This window comes from Seriola lalandi, unplaced genomic scaffold (genome assembly GCF_002814215.2).
Source record: "Seriola lalandi dorsalis isolate HSWRI2012SDOR001 ecotype SW California unplaced genomic scaffold, Sedor1 jcf7180002053753, whole genome shotgun sequence".
Taxonomy (NCBI): domain Eukaryota; kingdom Metazoa; phylum Chordata; class Actinopteri; order Carangiformes; family Carangidae; genus Seriola; species Seriola lalandi.
In genome coordinates, this window is record NW_019524306.1 from 7,946 (window position 1) to 23,646 (window position 15,701).

The 15,701-nt window shown below is 39.8% G+C and overlaps 1 protein-coding gene across 1 annotated transcript in view; it reads right to left on the bottom strand.

The window, feature by feature from the left end:
- Positions 1-14,097: 14,097 nt before the first annotated feature.
- Positions 14,098-15,701, bottom strand: part of osbpl10a (oxysterol binding protein-like 10a) — a 40,296-nt gene continuing 38,692 nt past the window's right edge. Inside the window, exon 6 of the mRNA XM_023401769.2 lies at positions 14,098-15,003. Coding sequence (XP_023257537.2) covers positions 14,563-15,003 — 441 coding nt within the window. The 3' untranslated portion in view covers positions 14,098-14,562. The remainder of the gene's footprint in view (positions 15,004-15,701) is intronic.

The window sequence follows — 15,701 nt, forward strand, 5'->3', positions numbered from 1 at the left end:
ATACACCAAGAACGGACTTTTCAGTCCATCTTGCATCCAGCTGTTAAAAGTTTGAAACTGAACTGAAACTATTTGCATATTCAAAAAAATCTATCTGAATTTGCTAAATGGATCAGATGAAGTGCTTTAAAGATTTTTTTTTTTTTTTTTTACAAGGTAGTTAAACCTTTTAGTGGAAAAACAATATCAATCATCTCACCATTTCCAATTTCCTGTCTTCACACCTGAGGTGGTGGAAATCTCTTTTGTACTAACCGTTCTTTCTCTGATATGAAGTCTGAAGAAGATCAAAAACTCAGAAGCACTGAGCATCAAATGTCTTTGTCAGGGAGCTTCAGTCACTGCAGATGAGAACACTAAACTAAAATGCAACTCTTCTTGTTAAATAGCCAAACCAGCCGTACTCAGAGGAGACGATTACATTTAATCATGTCGTTTCAGCTGCATTACACCGCTTACATTATAATCAGGTGTAAGGAATCTCTTTATGTAACTCATTCAGCAATCTCACCATAGTCAATGTCTTCACTGTTAAATGAGACTGTTAATGTTGATCCAGCAGGCTTCACATTAACACTTTCAATGTCATTACTTTTGTTTATTGGCACAGATCAATGCAGGAGTCAGGAACGCTGTATTGACCTGGTTATCTGCCGCTGGTTTACAAACATTACAAAAGGTTTCGCTTAAAGCTAGAAGAAATAAGTGTTTCATGGTTGCCACTTTGAAAATCTGTGAGGAGTTAAATATGTGTTTTTTAGGATTGCAGTGAGATACAAAGGAGGTTTCTAACAGGCATTCAGGTGCCGCATTCAGTCTCCCAAACAAAAGCCGCAGGTTCAATAGAGATTGGATTAAAGAGCAGAGACAGACTCGTGGGTTGATATTCTCCCCACTGAACAGACTGAAGAGAAGCTGAGAACACACACTGATCATTATTTGTTGTTATGAAACTTGAACTGACAAGGACCTTTATATAGTCACTGCATCAATTTAACACCATTTCGAGGCTAAAACTCTCATCGGTGAACTTCAAACAATCACTTCAGTTCATTGTTCTTTTGCATATTGCATGATGACCACACCAGAAAACCTACAAATACAAAAAACTATTCATCTGGTGTATAAATGGTGCTGGCTCAGATAGTCAAACAGACTAATGCACTGAAACACAGCGGAGGACTCTGCTGCCCTCTGCTGGGATACAGAAACAATAACTCAGACAAGGAGAGAGGGAAAGAGTTTTAAGCTCAAAATACAGGAAAAGACAAGAGAGAGGAAATAAAACCATCTTCTGACACAATCGTTAAATTATTTGTTTTTCTGCGGGGAATCACATGATCATTATTTCTGTCTGTTCTGTACATACAGCATCTGTTGTCTGCTCATCCCATAAGAGGTATCCCCCCTCTGTTGTTCTTCTGAGGTTTATTTCTTTTTTTTCCAGTTAAAGGATAGTTTTCAGGGAGTTTTCCCTTTTCAGAAAACATCTAGGGATGGAGGGTGTCACATGCTGTAAAGATCACAAACTCCTTATAGGCAAATTTGTGATTTGAGGATTTATAAATAAAATTGACTTGTCTTACAACTAGTGCCATTGCTTCTTTTGTCTCTATAGAAGTTTGACATTTTTAAACAGATTTTTGACACATTTACTGCTTATGAAGGAAAAGAAAATCTATCTGATCTGATGTAAAAAGGTGAAAAAAATAAAATAAAATCTTTCTTTAACAGATTTACACCAGGAATAAAGCGCTCAACCAAAAGGCACTCAGAAAAGAAGATTCTCCCATCTACTCTGCCTTTCCTTGTTAATACAGAACTGACTGAAGATTTGTCATTAACTCTCTGTTCCCAGCAGCAGCTCATATCCTGAGTATTACAGTGGACAGGTCTAATATGCTGGTGCTGTTTCTAATGCGTAAACCCACCTGATTTTTGCAAGCACCAGCATCTTTTCCTCCATTTTCCCCACAGTCACGCAGCAACCCTGTGCTTACTCTCTTGTTGGCTGCATACTAGGACTGAATATCAAATGCCGCTGTGCTGCTACATAATTCAAACGGCAAACCTTTATTATTCTGGAGTAATGTGTTTTCTTCCTAGCTCTCAAGACTACTCATGAGATTGCAGGGAAAATGGTTAACTGGCAAACGACCAAGATTATAAATTGAAAATCAGATCAAGAAGTGACCTTGAGCTTTACTGGAACTGGAAATGTTGCCCATCATTTAAGGTAGGATGTCATGGTAACACCTGAGCAGCAAATACCGAAATTGCAGCTATGCAGGAACATTTCATTAAAAACATTAATTATTTAACATGTATACAAGTGCATGTTTCATGTTGGCTGCATACTAAAGACTGTCTTGATTAGAAACCTCCAGATTGAGTGACCCAGAGCACTTTGCAGTTAATTCTCTCTGCATTGTGTTTCACTGCCACAAGATGGCAAAATAACCATCTCACCAGACCCCCCTTTACAGTGCCAAACAATAAACATCAGATAAATGATCATCCCAACCGCTGTACTCCATTATCTAAACATCACCTTCATCAATAAAGGTAAGACAATCAACCTGAGAAAAAGCTTTCCCTCCTCAACCTTCCCATCTCCTTCATGCCAAGTCAAAACGTTCAATCACTCTGCACAGGGAGTAATCAAATGGATGATGGTGCTGAATCTTGTTAAAAGATGAATAAACGTCAGTGTCAAGCTGCGGTAATGCGCCTTGGCAATCTGTACTGCATCTCCTCTTTCTCTCTGCTGTTGTTCTTTAAATAACAAGGAGAGCATCTATGAAGGCTCTAATGAAATCTGGTTCAAGCCACAGGGCAGAGCCGAGAAACAGGCGGGAGGAAAGTTCAAAATATTAGATGTGATGGAGAGCAGTAAAAAGAAGTTGTTTTTTTTAAAACAATTAGTTATGACTTTAAAACCCTTAAGTAGAAAGCTTTAGTAGAAAGCAGAACTAACCTTTTACAGTATGCATAATTACTAACTGCAGGTGTTAATGGTCTGAAAATAAAGCTACACATTAAATGTAACAATGTGAGAATAAAGTGCAGATCAGGAAAAATTTTCACATATGATTTATGCATTGACAGCCAGAGTAATTTACAGTGGACACTTGTAGATTAGTCTACAGTTACCTTTAACTTCCTTTTTTCTTACAAACTGATAGATAATTGTCCAGTTTTATGGTGGATTAAAACCTGCACCAGCAACCTGTAAAACAACCTGTAAAAACAACAAATTTTCACTTTTCCAAATTGATATTGCAAACGTTAGCAGTGTTGCTATTTACACACTCAGCAGACACGGATCAACATCATACATTTTAGCTGCTACACTCTTCACTGTGTTCGCTAGAAACTGACTGTGTTTGTCTGGCATTTGGTGCTAAGCAGGTAGCGTACAGTGGGTTTATCAAAACTTTTTATCTAACAACAGTTGACTGCTGCATCTGGAATTGATGCTGATAAGAGCTGTGAGAGTGAACCAAAACAGTAAATCTGTGGGCTGGAAAACCAAAACAATGAGCTGAAAAGCTCCAAAATGCTCCCTAGAGTTAGAGGGTGATAGATCTCTGTGGGTTCATCGCCAAGAACGACACCTTTCACAGTCCTATAGTAATTTTTTCCATTGTTGACACTCAATCAACATGTTGTGCAATATGAGGTCTCATTGTAGCTACAAGCTAAATGTTTTTTTGGCTAACACAAACATTGTTCAGGCAGTGTTCCTTTTGGGGCTCTGTAAGAATACCATCAAATCATCCCACAAGGTCATTTTTATAATTTCCTCAAAGTCTATAACTAATTTTTTGACAGTCATGATTTGGCATTACCCATTGGTGGAGAACAGTATCCTAAAAAGCTCATACTTCGGTTGGCAGAAACATACTGCAGAGGCAGGAATGTCAGTGCAGGTGGTTGGGCTGAGGCCCCCTGAATCATAGCTGCCATAATACTGTCTGAAATATCTTGGAAGGAGGCAAATCACTATTATGAGCTGCCCTCCCTTTTCTGCTCTTAGTTGTGCAGCATGAAGTATGTTGAACAGCTTGACAATTAGCTGTAAATGGGCTGACACCACAACGCCGTTAATACCCATTTTACACTCATATGTCAATGGAAAATGATCATTAACATGACAGATTAAATCTCTGTGCTCCTAGATTAGACTGCTGTGGCCACAGTAAATCCTTTGTGGAGTTAAGTCAGGGAGCTAATTCACTGCTCACATCATGGGTAAAATGTCCCTACTTGCTTCCTGTACAATGTTTTGAGGTTAGATTTAAATGCTTGTTATAAGATCTGATGCAAGTGTTTAACAGGCTGTTTAACAATGCAGACTTATGACAGGTAAATGACACAAGTTTAATATTTGACAAAGAGGCTATTATGAGCGGATGTGGCAGTAAATGCTGCTGAGATGACTCCTGCCCCATTAATCTTCATCTTGTTATTCATAGCTGAGGTTTCCAATATTCTGTTATGTTTGAATAATAGAATGACTGAGCCAAAGATCACTGTGATTCATGTGACAGAGGTCTTTCAGAAATGTGACCTGTGTTTACAAAAAGGCAAAATGAACAACCTTCGTCCTGTCATCACTGTTCTGACACTAGCAGTAGGTTTTCAGCTGAATATTCTGTTGCTACAGCAACCCCTGCTGGCAAAGTTCCATAGCAGTTTAAGTGACATTGTTAACATCTGCCTTTTTGTCGGATGTGTGTGACCAAGCTAGAGCTGAAGTAATTAGAAGAGTTGATTAATCACTTGGTCCATCAACAGGAAATTAATTTCGATCACATTTAGAAAATAAAAAAAAAAAAGCCAACATTTAGTTGTTCCACCTGCTCAAATGTGATGATAGAGAGCTGTTCTTTGTCATATACGATATAGTTAGAGAAGATTTTTGGACTGTTGGTCTGGTGAATCACTCTTTACATCATTTTCTGAAAATTTATGGAGCAAATTAATCTTTGACTCAAGAAAATAATCGCAGATGAATTAAATAATCATACTAGCTGTTCTGCAACTGACAATTGGTTTGTCGGTATAGCGACTCCTGCTGACAAAGTTCAATAGCAGATTTGTGTCTTGATTTATCACCATTTCTATTTCCCATTTTATATTTCTCTTACTATGTCCTTTACCAGCAAAAAATATTCAGAAATCTCAAGGTGCTTAAATGCAACAGTTTCCCTGTTTCTATTGGAGTAGCTACTCCAAGTAGCAAAGCCATGTTAACCTAACCCTAACCCTCAAAACCAGGATAAGACCTTATATAAGTCTCTGAAAACAGGACAAGATAAAACCAGGATACTCCAAAAATCTGATCATAACCAAGACTCTAGCCTGCATTTAAATGCACTAATTGCGACATCTACTATTTTGTAATTGGACAATTACCTGTAAGCTATTTTGTGACTGTTGTTGACTGTAATTTGAGATAACTAAGTAAGCAATAATACCAGTTGTCTAATGTGTTGCTAATATAACATTCAAAATAATTTAAAATTTACTATTGGGTTAACTGTTATGTGCTTTATTCTTTACTTATTATTATTATTATTATTATTATTTATCTTAACATAGTCTATATTTCTGTAGAGCCAGTTTTCTGTGTCAGTAGCAAATCTTTTTCATCCTTATTCCAGCTTTTATTAACTGTATGTTTTTAAAGTTTCACAATTGTTTCCCAAAAAAACTTTAGGAAAAATGTTATCTTCAACCTTTATTGTAAAATCTGTCTCATTGTGATGCACTTACACCCACAGGGTAGGAAGACAAAATACTAGTAGTAGTAGTAAAACACTTCCTCAGATGCCATTGAATAAAAATAATTTTAAATCACCAACAATGTGATAATTTCCTTGGAAACCAACTTTCTCTCAACATGTGTCAGTACTTTGTACTTTGACAACACACTATGACTCACTGTATTTACAATATGTGCTACTTTCTACATGCAGGATAATAATGTCAGGTGAGTCATTGGCATCTCTGCGTTCCATCTTATGGGTTTATAGCAAAAGAACTGACTTTGTGCAGAAAGCATGAATCTAGAAAGAGACTGAAATATTTACAGCTGCTGTTTTAGATAACTGCACGTGTCTCAGCTACTAGAACAAAAGCCAGTGCAGCTGCAGTTGACAGTACTCTTACGTAAACTCAAATCATTTATTTTTCCAAGGTGTTCATGGGAAGAAGCCGAATAAACCACCAAAAAGCAAAATGCAAGATATGGAAAGATTAACTGCTTTTTAACAGCTTTAGGACTTTTATTACAATATTGTAATAATTTTAATTTATGTAGCAGTTTGCAAAGTGCTTCAGAGGGATTAAAACAAATGCAAAATCTTTCCTTTAGGGTGGATTTTTTCCTTTGAAGCTAATAATCAGCATTTTAACTAGATCATTAAGTCATCTGCTTTCCATTTAGGACAGCAAAGCAAGGCACCAATGTTTCAATCTCTGAGCCTCACACTTTCACCCACCCCTCTTCCTCTCAACCTGATTCACGTACATCTACGTCAGTGTCTCCTGGTCTCACTGATAAGTGTGGTCTAGACAGTCAGACAGCCCCTCTCTGCAGCAGGCAGGAATTCATGAAACCCCCCTCCTGGGATCGGCTCAGTTCCAGCTCTGTACTGTGTGACCCACTTATTTGACAGCAGCTCTGTTAAAACTTTCAGAAGCGATGACTGCTTCCCTTGCTGGGCAACAAGAGCAAAAGCAAGAGAAACAAAGACAGTGAGAGAGAAAGCCTGCCCGCCTTAACAGCGTCACTACCACAGATTTGTTTCTGAGTCTGCTGGCACACAGACGAAGGTTTAGAATTAGTAATGAATGAATGATTTATTTCATTCCATTTCCTATCTTGCAAGTAGCAATTTGCTTTTAATTCACTTCACAACGGCAAGAAAATTGACTTTTAGAGCCTTGAAAAGATATTTAATCCATCACAGTAAGCATTTGCTACACTGATCAGCCCACTATTTAATGCAAGAAAATGGCCACTGGACTTAATTATGCCCATGTTTACTTATCTTTTGTTCTGTGGGTTGAATTTCCTGAAAACAAAAGCTCATAATTTTAATGGCAGCTGACTCTCAAAATTACATCTTGAAGGTTTTTAATTGCACGCACAAACAAGGATATGGTCCCTGCCTACAATCAGGGCCGTCTAGTAAAAACCATGTACCTCCAAGATGGACACTTTTCATGAACAGCAGAAAGAAAAAGCTTTGTAACAATGCATTTTTCAGATAATCGGATATATTCATAAATGGTTTAACTACCTTTAAATCAATTTTATTTATATAGCCCAATATTACAAATCACAAATTTGCTTCAAGACCTTACGTAGGAGAAGTACAATTGTTTCTACCAATAAAGCAACACTTAACCCCACAGCTTTACATATTTGGTGATGATTTTACTGGACCACAAAGAAACGCACTGTTATGTTATAGTAATGTAACTCTGACTAAAAAAAACATAAATAAACTGCAGGAAGTGAAGTTTTCACTGTGATGGACTGCCTGCAAGTTTCAAGTCTGTTGAATTCATTCCCTAATGTGCTGAAATAAATTGAACAATGGCTACCTGGAAAAGCAGGAAGCAGGAAACCAATCTAAAAATGTACTTTGACAAATGTTAGCAGTACTTAAATGAATAATGCATAATATTAATAAATCAGGTGGTTTGTTAACAAGGCTAAGGATAGGAAACAAAGAATTCCCCAGTCTGATTAAATGCTCTCTGGTGAACCCTGGTCAACTAATGGTTATAACGTATAAATGCAGTTTCATTCCAGCTGATGAGCTTAAAGTCATATCATATGTCTCCCAGTGTTTCTGTTCTGAAGCCATGCCGTCACTATCAAATACATGCAAGAATCTATGTCCTACACACACAGGCCTTACTGCATGCAGCTGCAACCTTGGACAGAAACACCAGCCAAAGAAAACGTGTACAATGATATTGTTCACAACCATCCAACCAATCACAGTCTTGACAACAATCTGTAAAGTAACTTGTCAGAAACACTCTCCAATATCAGGAAAAATGCAGTTAGAAATCGCACTAGACAATATTTCAGTATCTGCTCAATTAATTGTGCAGTTCTCAGTCACACAACTGGCACACTAAAAAACCCAGATCTCTAACACGAAAACAACAGCAGAGAGGAAGAAGAGCCTGAGGGAGAGGTGATAATTGACAATACGACATGCTGTTTCTCACCTCAGCACCATGGGACAGACCCCTTATCCTGAGAGCCGGGGAGGGCTCGGCTGATTGTAGAGGAGTCAGACCTCCGTTCTTCAACTGCTCCCCTGAGGGCGACTTTGGTACAGTCCACACAGGAACACCATCTGAAAAAATAACAAGTCAGGGTCAGAGCCGACTACCGGCTTTAAGTTAACAACGGGGGGGGGGGGTTAGTTGGGATTTACTACTAAATGGTATATATATTTGTACTGTTGAACTGTGTGCTTGATTTTGGGTGAGCAGAATCAAAGAGGAACTAGGGAGACTCACACAACACTCTATATCGTATTTATTTCCCCCAGTTAATATTAAAGATCTCATAAATGGTATTAAACTGGGGACGTGTTGACAGAGGCTAGACACCAGGAAATTGTGTGTGCGCTTGTATGTGTCTGTTTAAATTTAATATTTGCTATCCATGAACAATAAAATGTTCTGCAAAAATATAAGAAATCTACACTCATACAATGAACCTTGACACAACTTCAGTTGTTTCCAGTTATTACAGTTACATTATTAGGCAAATCAATACATAATCTGATAGTCGACAAACTCTACTGTCTACTTCACCTGGAGGGAATGGACCATCAGAGGTGATGATTGACATAGTTTGCAGTGCTGTTAAGAAAATTACCTTTAAATGACTTTCAGTCAGTGTTGAGATGGGTATAATTGATATGACTTTTCCTCTTACCACATTACAAAAGTTTGTTACCGATTCATCAACAAGACTAAGAGTCTATAGCAGCAGGATACTTCCTCTAGGGACCATGAATATCTGTACAGTATTCAAAGCAATCCATCCAATAACTGTTGAGATATTTTAGCCTTGCCAAAAATGGTGGATCGACCAACCTACCAACAGACGCTATCCCTAAAGCCATGCCACTAGCTCCACTATCAATGTGAATCGAAAAGCAGCTGCAAAAGCTACAACTCACAGGTTATACAGTATTAAGTTGAAAACAAGAGAAAAATGTGCATAATTACACCAGGGCAATAATTCACTGGTATCTACAGTAAATCTACAGTTGCCATATTGTGATATATAGATACGAAGAGTATTTCTTCTGCATTGTCATATTGATTTGAATCATATCACTCATCTAGGTTTCACTAATTTGTAATAAGGTGTTCTAAGCTTGAATTGCAGGCTCATAAATTAAAAAAATTATATAAAAAGTGGTAAGGTGAAAAGTTTACTGAATCATGATGACTCATGCCAAACACTTGAGGAACAATAGTTGCAACACTGACTAAAAAAGCTCTTCACAGAATATTTGCTGCACAGTATTAAATAAAACAGACAAATTCAGTCACCACCTCTAACAGCCTTCAGATATGCCATCAAATATGTCTAAGTCAGGGCCATTAAATTGTCAGGTGTTTCTGATAATGTTTTGCTTCTCCTGTATGAACAGACTCATCACAAACTGTTTAAAGATAACAAGATTTGCAACTGAAACTAATATTAAACAACCTTAAACCAACCTGTAGGTAAAGATTTTGCTACCAATCTATGCTCAATATCCCTAAAAGACTAAGTGAAAACATGGTTTTAGAAATTTCTGCAAATTGAAAAAGCATCATCATTCCAGTGTCGTCATGCTGAAAGATGAACCGTCACACAGTCTCAGGTTGCTGGCACTCTGGAGCATGTATTTCTTCAAGAACCTGTCTGTTTGGCTGCATTCATTAATTCTGACCAGTCTCCCTGTTCCTGCCGCTGAGAAGCACCCCCATAACATGATGCTGCCACCACCGTGCTCCAAATTGCTTGGAGTTGTGCCCAAAGGGTTTAATTTTTGTCTCATCAGTTGAGAGAATCTTTTTCCTCATGCTCTTTGAGTACTTTAAAAAAGCCATTCGGTGAACTCCAAAAGGGCTGTCATATGCCTTTTATTCAAAGCAGCTTTCATCTAGCCATAAAGGCCTGATTGATGGAGCGCTGCTGAGATGGTCGTCCTTCCAGCACGTTCTCACATCTCTGCAGAGGACATCTGACGCTCTGTTAAAGTGACCGTTGGGTTCTTGGTCACCCTCCTCACCAAGACCCTTCTTGTCTGGTTACTCAGTTTGCTCGGACGACAAAGTCTAAGAAGAGTCCTGTTGGCGCCAACTTCCTCCATTTCAAAATCATTGAGGCCACTGTTCACCTTGGAACTCTCAAAGCTTTACAAATGGTTTTATACCCCTTCTCTGATCTATGCCTCATGACAGTTTTATAGACAAGTTTTATTGTGTAGGTTTACATGGACTTCATGGCTTCGTTTTTGTCCTGAGATGTAGTGAGTTGTGGGACCGGTGTACACAGGTGTGTGGCCTTTCTAAACTATGTCCAATCAGTTAAATTTTCAAGGTGGACGCCAATCAAGTTATAGACACATTTCAGTTGTTGATATTCAATAGGTTTCTAAAATAATGTTTTCACTTTGTAATTATGGGTTATTGAGTGTAGATTGATGGGCAAAAATGTCCATTTATCCTTTCAAAATTAAATCTACAGTACAATTAAGTGTGCAAAAAGTGAAGGGGTCTGAATACTTTCTGAAGCAACTGTACATCACGGTAGCAGATCCCATTTCAAAGTGCTGTTGGAGCAGCACCAGAGACCCTTCTTGTCTCCAATCCCAACAGTCAAATTGGGTTAAAAGTCTAATGCACCAGGAGGCCGTTCTTTGATATCCATTAGTGGAAAGCAAGCTGTGCTGACACAAGTCGACATGCTGGTGAGCCCGAGGCAAGTCTGTCTCGACAGAATGTGCTGAAATAGCCCTCAGGCCAGGCCTCTGCTTTGGTCAACTGCATTTGACCGACAGAAACCTGGAAAAGCGTTAGCGAACCCCCTCCAACGACACCAGACTATTGTAGAGCGGAGACATGGCCGGGATTGGCTCTGCGCGAAAGCGATTGAGGTTTGAGTGAAATGTAAATAGAGTGAAAATTGAATTCGAGGTACTTCTTGAAAAGGTTATCCTCAAGACATTTGGAGGTTAATGGGTTTCTGAGATTTCATTTCAAGCAAGAGTTTTAAGGGAAACATTTCAGGAAATAGTTCAGGTGTTTGTGCTGTAATAATGACTTTTCCACAAGTAAATAGCTGGTTTACAAACACAATTAATGTTACATCTAATTTGAGTTTCTTAGAGATGTCACAATAAAGCACCAGAAGTAGAAACACTCAGTGAGCAGGGATGTTTGGGCCATTGGATCAAGGCATGCAGGTGAATCAAAAGGCTGTCACAGATCAAACAGTGGTGAGACAAACATTCATGCAGTGGGAATTTCCAATGGCTTCACCTTCCATTTCTGGGCTGTGACATCAAGTCAGATTTTGTGATGCTTTCACATTCAGCTCTTACCCTGCATGTTCCTCTTGTCCATTTTATTTTCTTTTAAAATAAGACATGCTATTCACTTCTCAACTCAATTTTCATGATGCATTAAATTCATTTTGTTAAGCTGCAAGGGGACTAGTTTGCAAAGTAAATTTCCTTTATGGATTTTCATTCCCTTAAAGGAAAATGTTCTGCTTGTGTGGTTGAAAGACAGAGTTGGGCTTCAAGCTCTTTATGGCAGTGACAGAGGGAAGGGAAGGGAAGGGGGGAATCCAGAAAGAGCTGGAGTGAGCAGCTAGGATCCTTTGTGACATCAGCTGATAATATGCTGTCTGGTTTGTGACTGGCAGGTTTTTGGTGTTTACAAAGATCCTTTAAGTTCCTGAACTTTCTTTGCCATTACTAGAGCTGACACAAACAAGCTGCTCTGGTTTTGTAGCAACAGGAGCCTGGGGGGAGAAAACGTGCCAGCCAAACTCAGTCCAACCTCATGCTCGACTTTCTATCAAAGAGTTTTCTTGCCCATGCAGTGGCAAAGCTTTCCTATGTCGGCGTAACAATACCATTCAACCAACCAACCGACCAGCCAGCACTCCCTGTTATCAGCTGCAGCAAATCTGGATGCTGCCCATGCTGGTGAGCCACACTACCAATCACTTGGCAAAACCGAGGATCCTAAAAAAAAAAAACTCCTCACTGAGGTGTGGGGGGTACATGCCGGAAACGGGGAGAAGCTTGACCCCCGCAGGACTTATCAGCCAGGCAGCGTAATGAAAGAGATTTGTACTTGCGGCCCGGTGGTCCCACTCCACACCACCCCCTATCTGATGAACAGGTACAGGGCAGGGTGACTGCTGGCGCAAAAAGAAGACCAACAAACTGTGAGGACCAGCAGATTCTGGATGGGATCCAGCACCCACCCAAACCCAGATCCCAAAAGGCCTTTCCCCAAGTCATAGATGGTGGTGGACCACATCTTCTTGGCTTACAACATGCACCTGTAGGACTTAAAAGATGGCTCTAAAATATTTGTAGCTTGCTACTTGGGAGGATTACAGCTTGCATTAGTTTGGATTAACAGCCGTTACAATGGATTCCAATGGGAACCAAGAATCACAACAAAAACATGCTTCAAACCATCAATTTTTCACTGCTTATCTGGGTTCATGTCATGGTGGCAGCAGGTCAAGCAAGGTAGCCCATGTGACCTCCTCCCTCGTTATGTCCCCCAGCTCTTCCTGGGGGACCAAGGTGTTCTTATGCTAAATATTGGCATATGTCATCCCGTCAGCATGTCCTGGATCTGCTGCAGATTCTCCTCCTGGTTGGACTTGCTTGAAATATCTCCACAGAGTCACATCTGGGAGGCATTCGAATCAGATGTTCACACAAACCAACTAATGGAGATCCTGAGTTCCTTGCTTGTTTGAGCTGTCTCTAAGGGTGTGTTCACACGGAAAGCGAGGTGTGAATGTATACGGAGTAAAAGGAAAGACAAGAGACGAGAGCGGGCGAGAGTGGACGCGCTTAGAACGGGGCAACATGAACTGAGAAAGACACATCCACACTTTATTTATATAGAGCGAAAGGCAACTGTAAAGAAATACCAGAGGGAACTGGAGTTCAGCTGTTGTATTGACCATTTGGGCCTGAATCAAAGCTGCCAGACCAGGTCCAGGTCCAAATTCATTTTGCTTTCTGTCTGAACACACCTTTAGGGTGTAACCCACCACATTGTGAAGGAAACTCATTTCCAGCTTTAGTATCTGCCACTATCCTTATGAAAAAGGAACAAAAAAACAGAACATTGCTAAACAACCCCTACAGCATGATCCATTTCCTCAGTATAATTCAAACAATCCTCATTTCGCTAATAAATTGTTAAATGCACAACTTCCAGCAGGCGAAAGTGTGAAGTAATATCACTTTTAGAGCTTTATTAGCCATTTACTACCATTGACCATTCCCGAACACTACTGAATGGACCTTGTGGTGACTTCGTTCTGTCAACAGCAGATTAGATGATTATGCTGCAGGTGTTTGACATGTTTCTGTGGGTAAAATGACACATTTTTTGTCTTAACTAATGGGTAACCGTTGGACCCATTGTAACTGCTGTGAATCCGTGACCATCTTTCACAAAAGAAGCAAGCTATTAACTTTCAGAGACACCTTACAAGCCTACAGGGAGTAAGTGTGTGGTACTCAATAGATTTTCAGTGGAGTATTACTTTAAAATCAGCTCTACTCCTCTTTCCTGGAGAAAACATGGTGCTGCTGTTTTGAGCAACCTCGACACTATAAATGGATTATAAATATTCCTCTATACGTGGGAAAACAGGATTAGTTCACAGCATTTGATGGATTTCACATTATTTTAACCTGTATTTGGGGTCTATCGTCCACCTTTAGGAAGTGTTCGCTAATCCTAATCCTTGTTGTTGTGCCAATAGAACCACCCTCAGGCTTCAAATGGTTTAAATCGAAACAACTTTATTGGATTCATCGTGATCTGGCACAGAGAGGGTTAAACATGGCAGAGGTCTGACATTTTAGGCACCAGTGTGGATTCCTTTGGCAAAGACTTAATCCTTTGAGGAGATTTAGAAGTGCAAAGTATTAGTCATTATATTTAGGTTTACTCAGTCACACATAACCCTGATCTTTTCTGACATGCATGTAGGAGACAATCTGAAATGCTTTTAAAGATTTTGTAAACAATATTGACGAGAAATTCATGTTCATACACACTTCACATTCATGCTTGTACTTGGCACAACCATTTTGAGGGACTATTGGCATTTCAATGCATCTGATGACACTGAAGAAACACAGTAATGGATGGAAAACAAGACAAGAACAACACTAATAACTACAAACTATGACAAAAACGTGAACGGAACAAAATAAAACGAACACTTAAACACAAATGTAACATTCAACAACATTTACTACAAACATTGAAGTTCATAGTACCCATCAGGCAGGGACAAGAGCCACAGTCCAGCTGCCCCAGCTGGCCCTTGCCACTGATGCTGGGCTCTGGAGGAGGGAACTGGAAAGACAAGGGGGATGGGGGAGATGGAGGGGTCGGGGGCTCCAGTAGCAGCACTGGAATGGGGCCCAGGGCGGACTCACCGGAGGGGGCTCCGTGGGTGGCGTGGTTGCGCTGCAAGGCCTGGGACTGAGGTGCCGCCTGGCTGTGGCTCTGGGTCTGTTGTAGGATGTTCAGGCACTCTCCCAGGCAGCTAAGTGTGGCGGCCGACGTGGCTTTGAGCAGTAGCAGGTCCTGGTCCAGGCAGGAGAGGGGCCCTTTGGTGGGTAGAGAGTCAATAGACTGAACCAGGTTCTTCTGTTGGCCCTCTGCCTGGGACATCACCTGGGGGACAACAGTGATGAACAGCATTAAAATATGCAGCCAACTGTTACATTGATGAGATACTGATGCAAACGTACGGACCTTACTCACAGGTAGCAGTATGGGTGCAGACACACAGTATCAGAGGTTATGAGTCCTGTAACTGCATCTCTCAAACAGCCTTACCAAACAATATTTAAAACCATAATGCAACATTAATAACAACTCATGGCCAGGAAACCAGTACAGTATATCATTCAATGGAAAAATAATTGTTTGATATTCTGCCCTGCATTTAAGGGATAAGGCTGGTGCTAGTGTCAGTATTCCTTTTTGTAATCACTAAAACAAGACCAAACCCAACATGATATAGCCTATTTCTTAGTGCCACAGACCTTCAAACACAACAACAAGCCCCACAGTTGCACTTTATTGCGATAAACATGTGAGCTGTTCAATCCCTCGTCATAAATATTCACTAGTACAGCTAATGTGTATTAATCCACAGTAAAAAATAATCCCCCACCAATACACCATTTACTCTAGTTTGAGTAAAGTTTGCTAAAAACTACAGTGCCCAGCTGTTTTTGGAAATTATTTGGTCTTTTTAGATGTTGGCACTTTAGGTCTATGACCTGTTTTTAAAGGATTATGTCTTCAGTAGGAACAAAGCCATTTAGAGTTACACTTACATGTTGTTAGTTTGGAAACTAAAATAA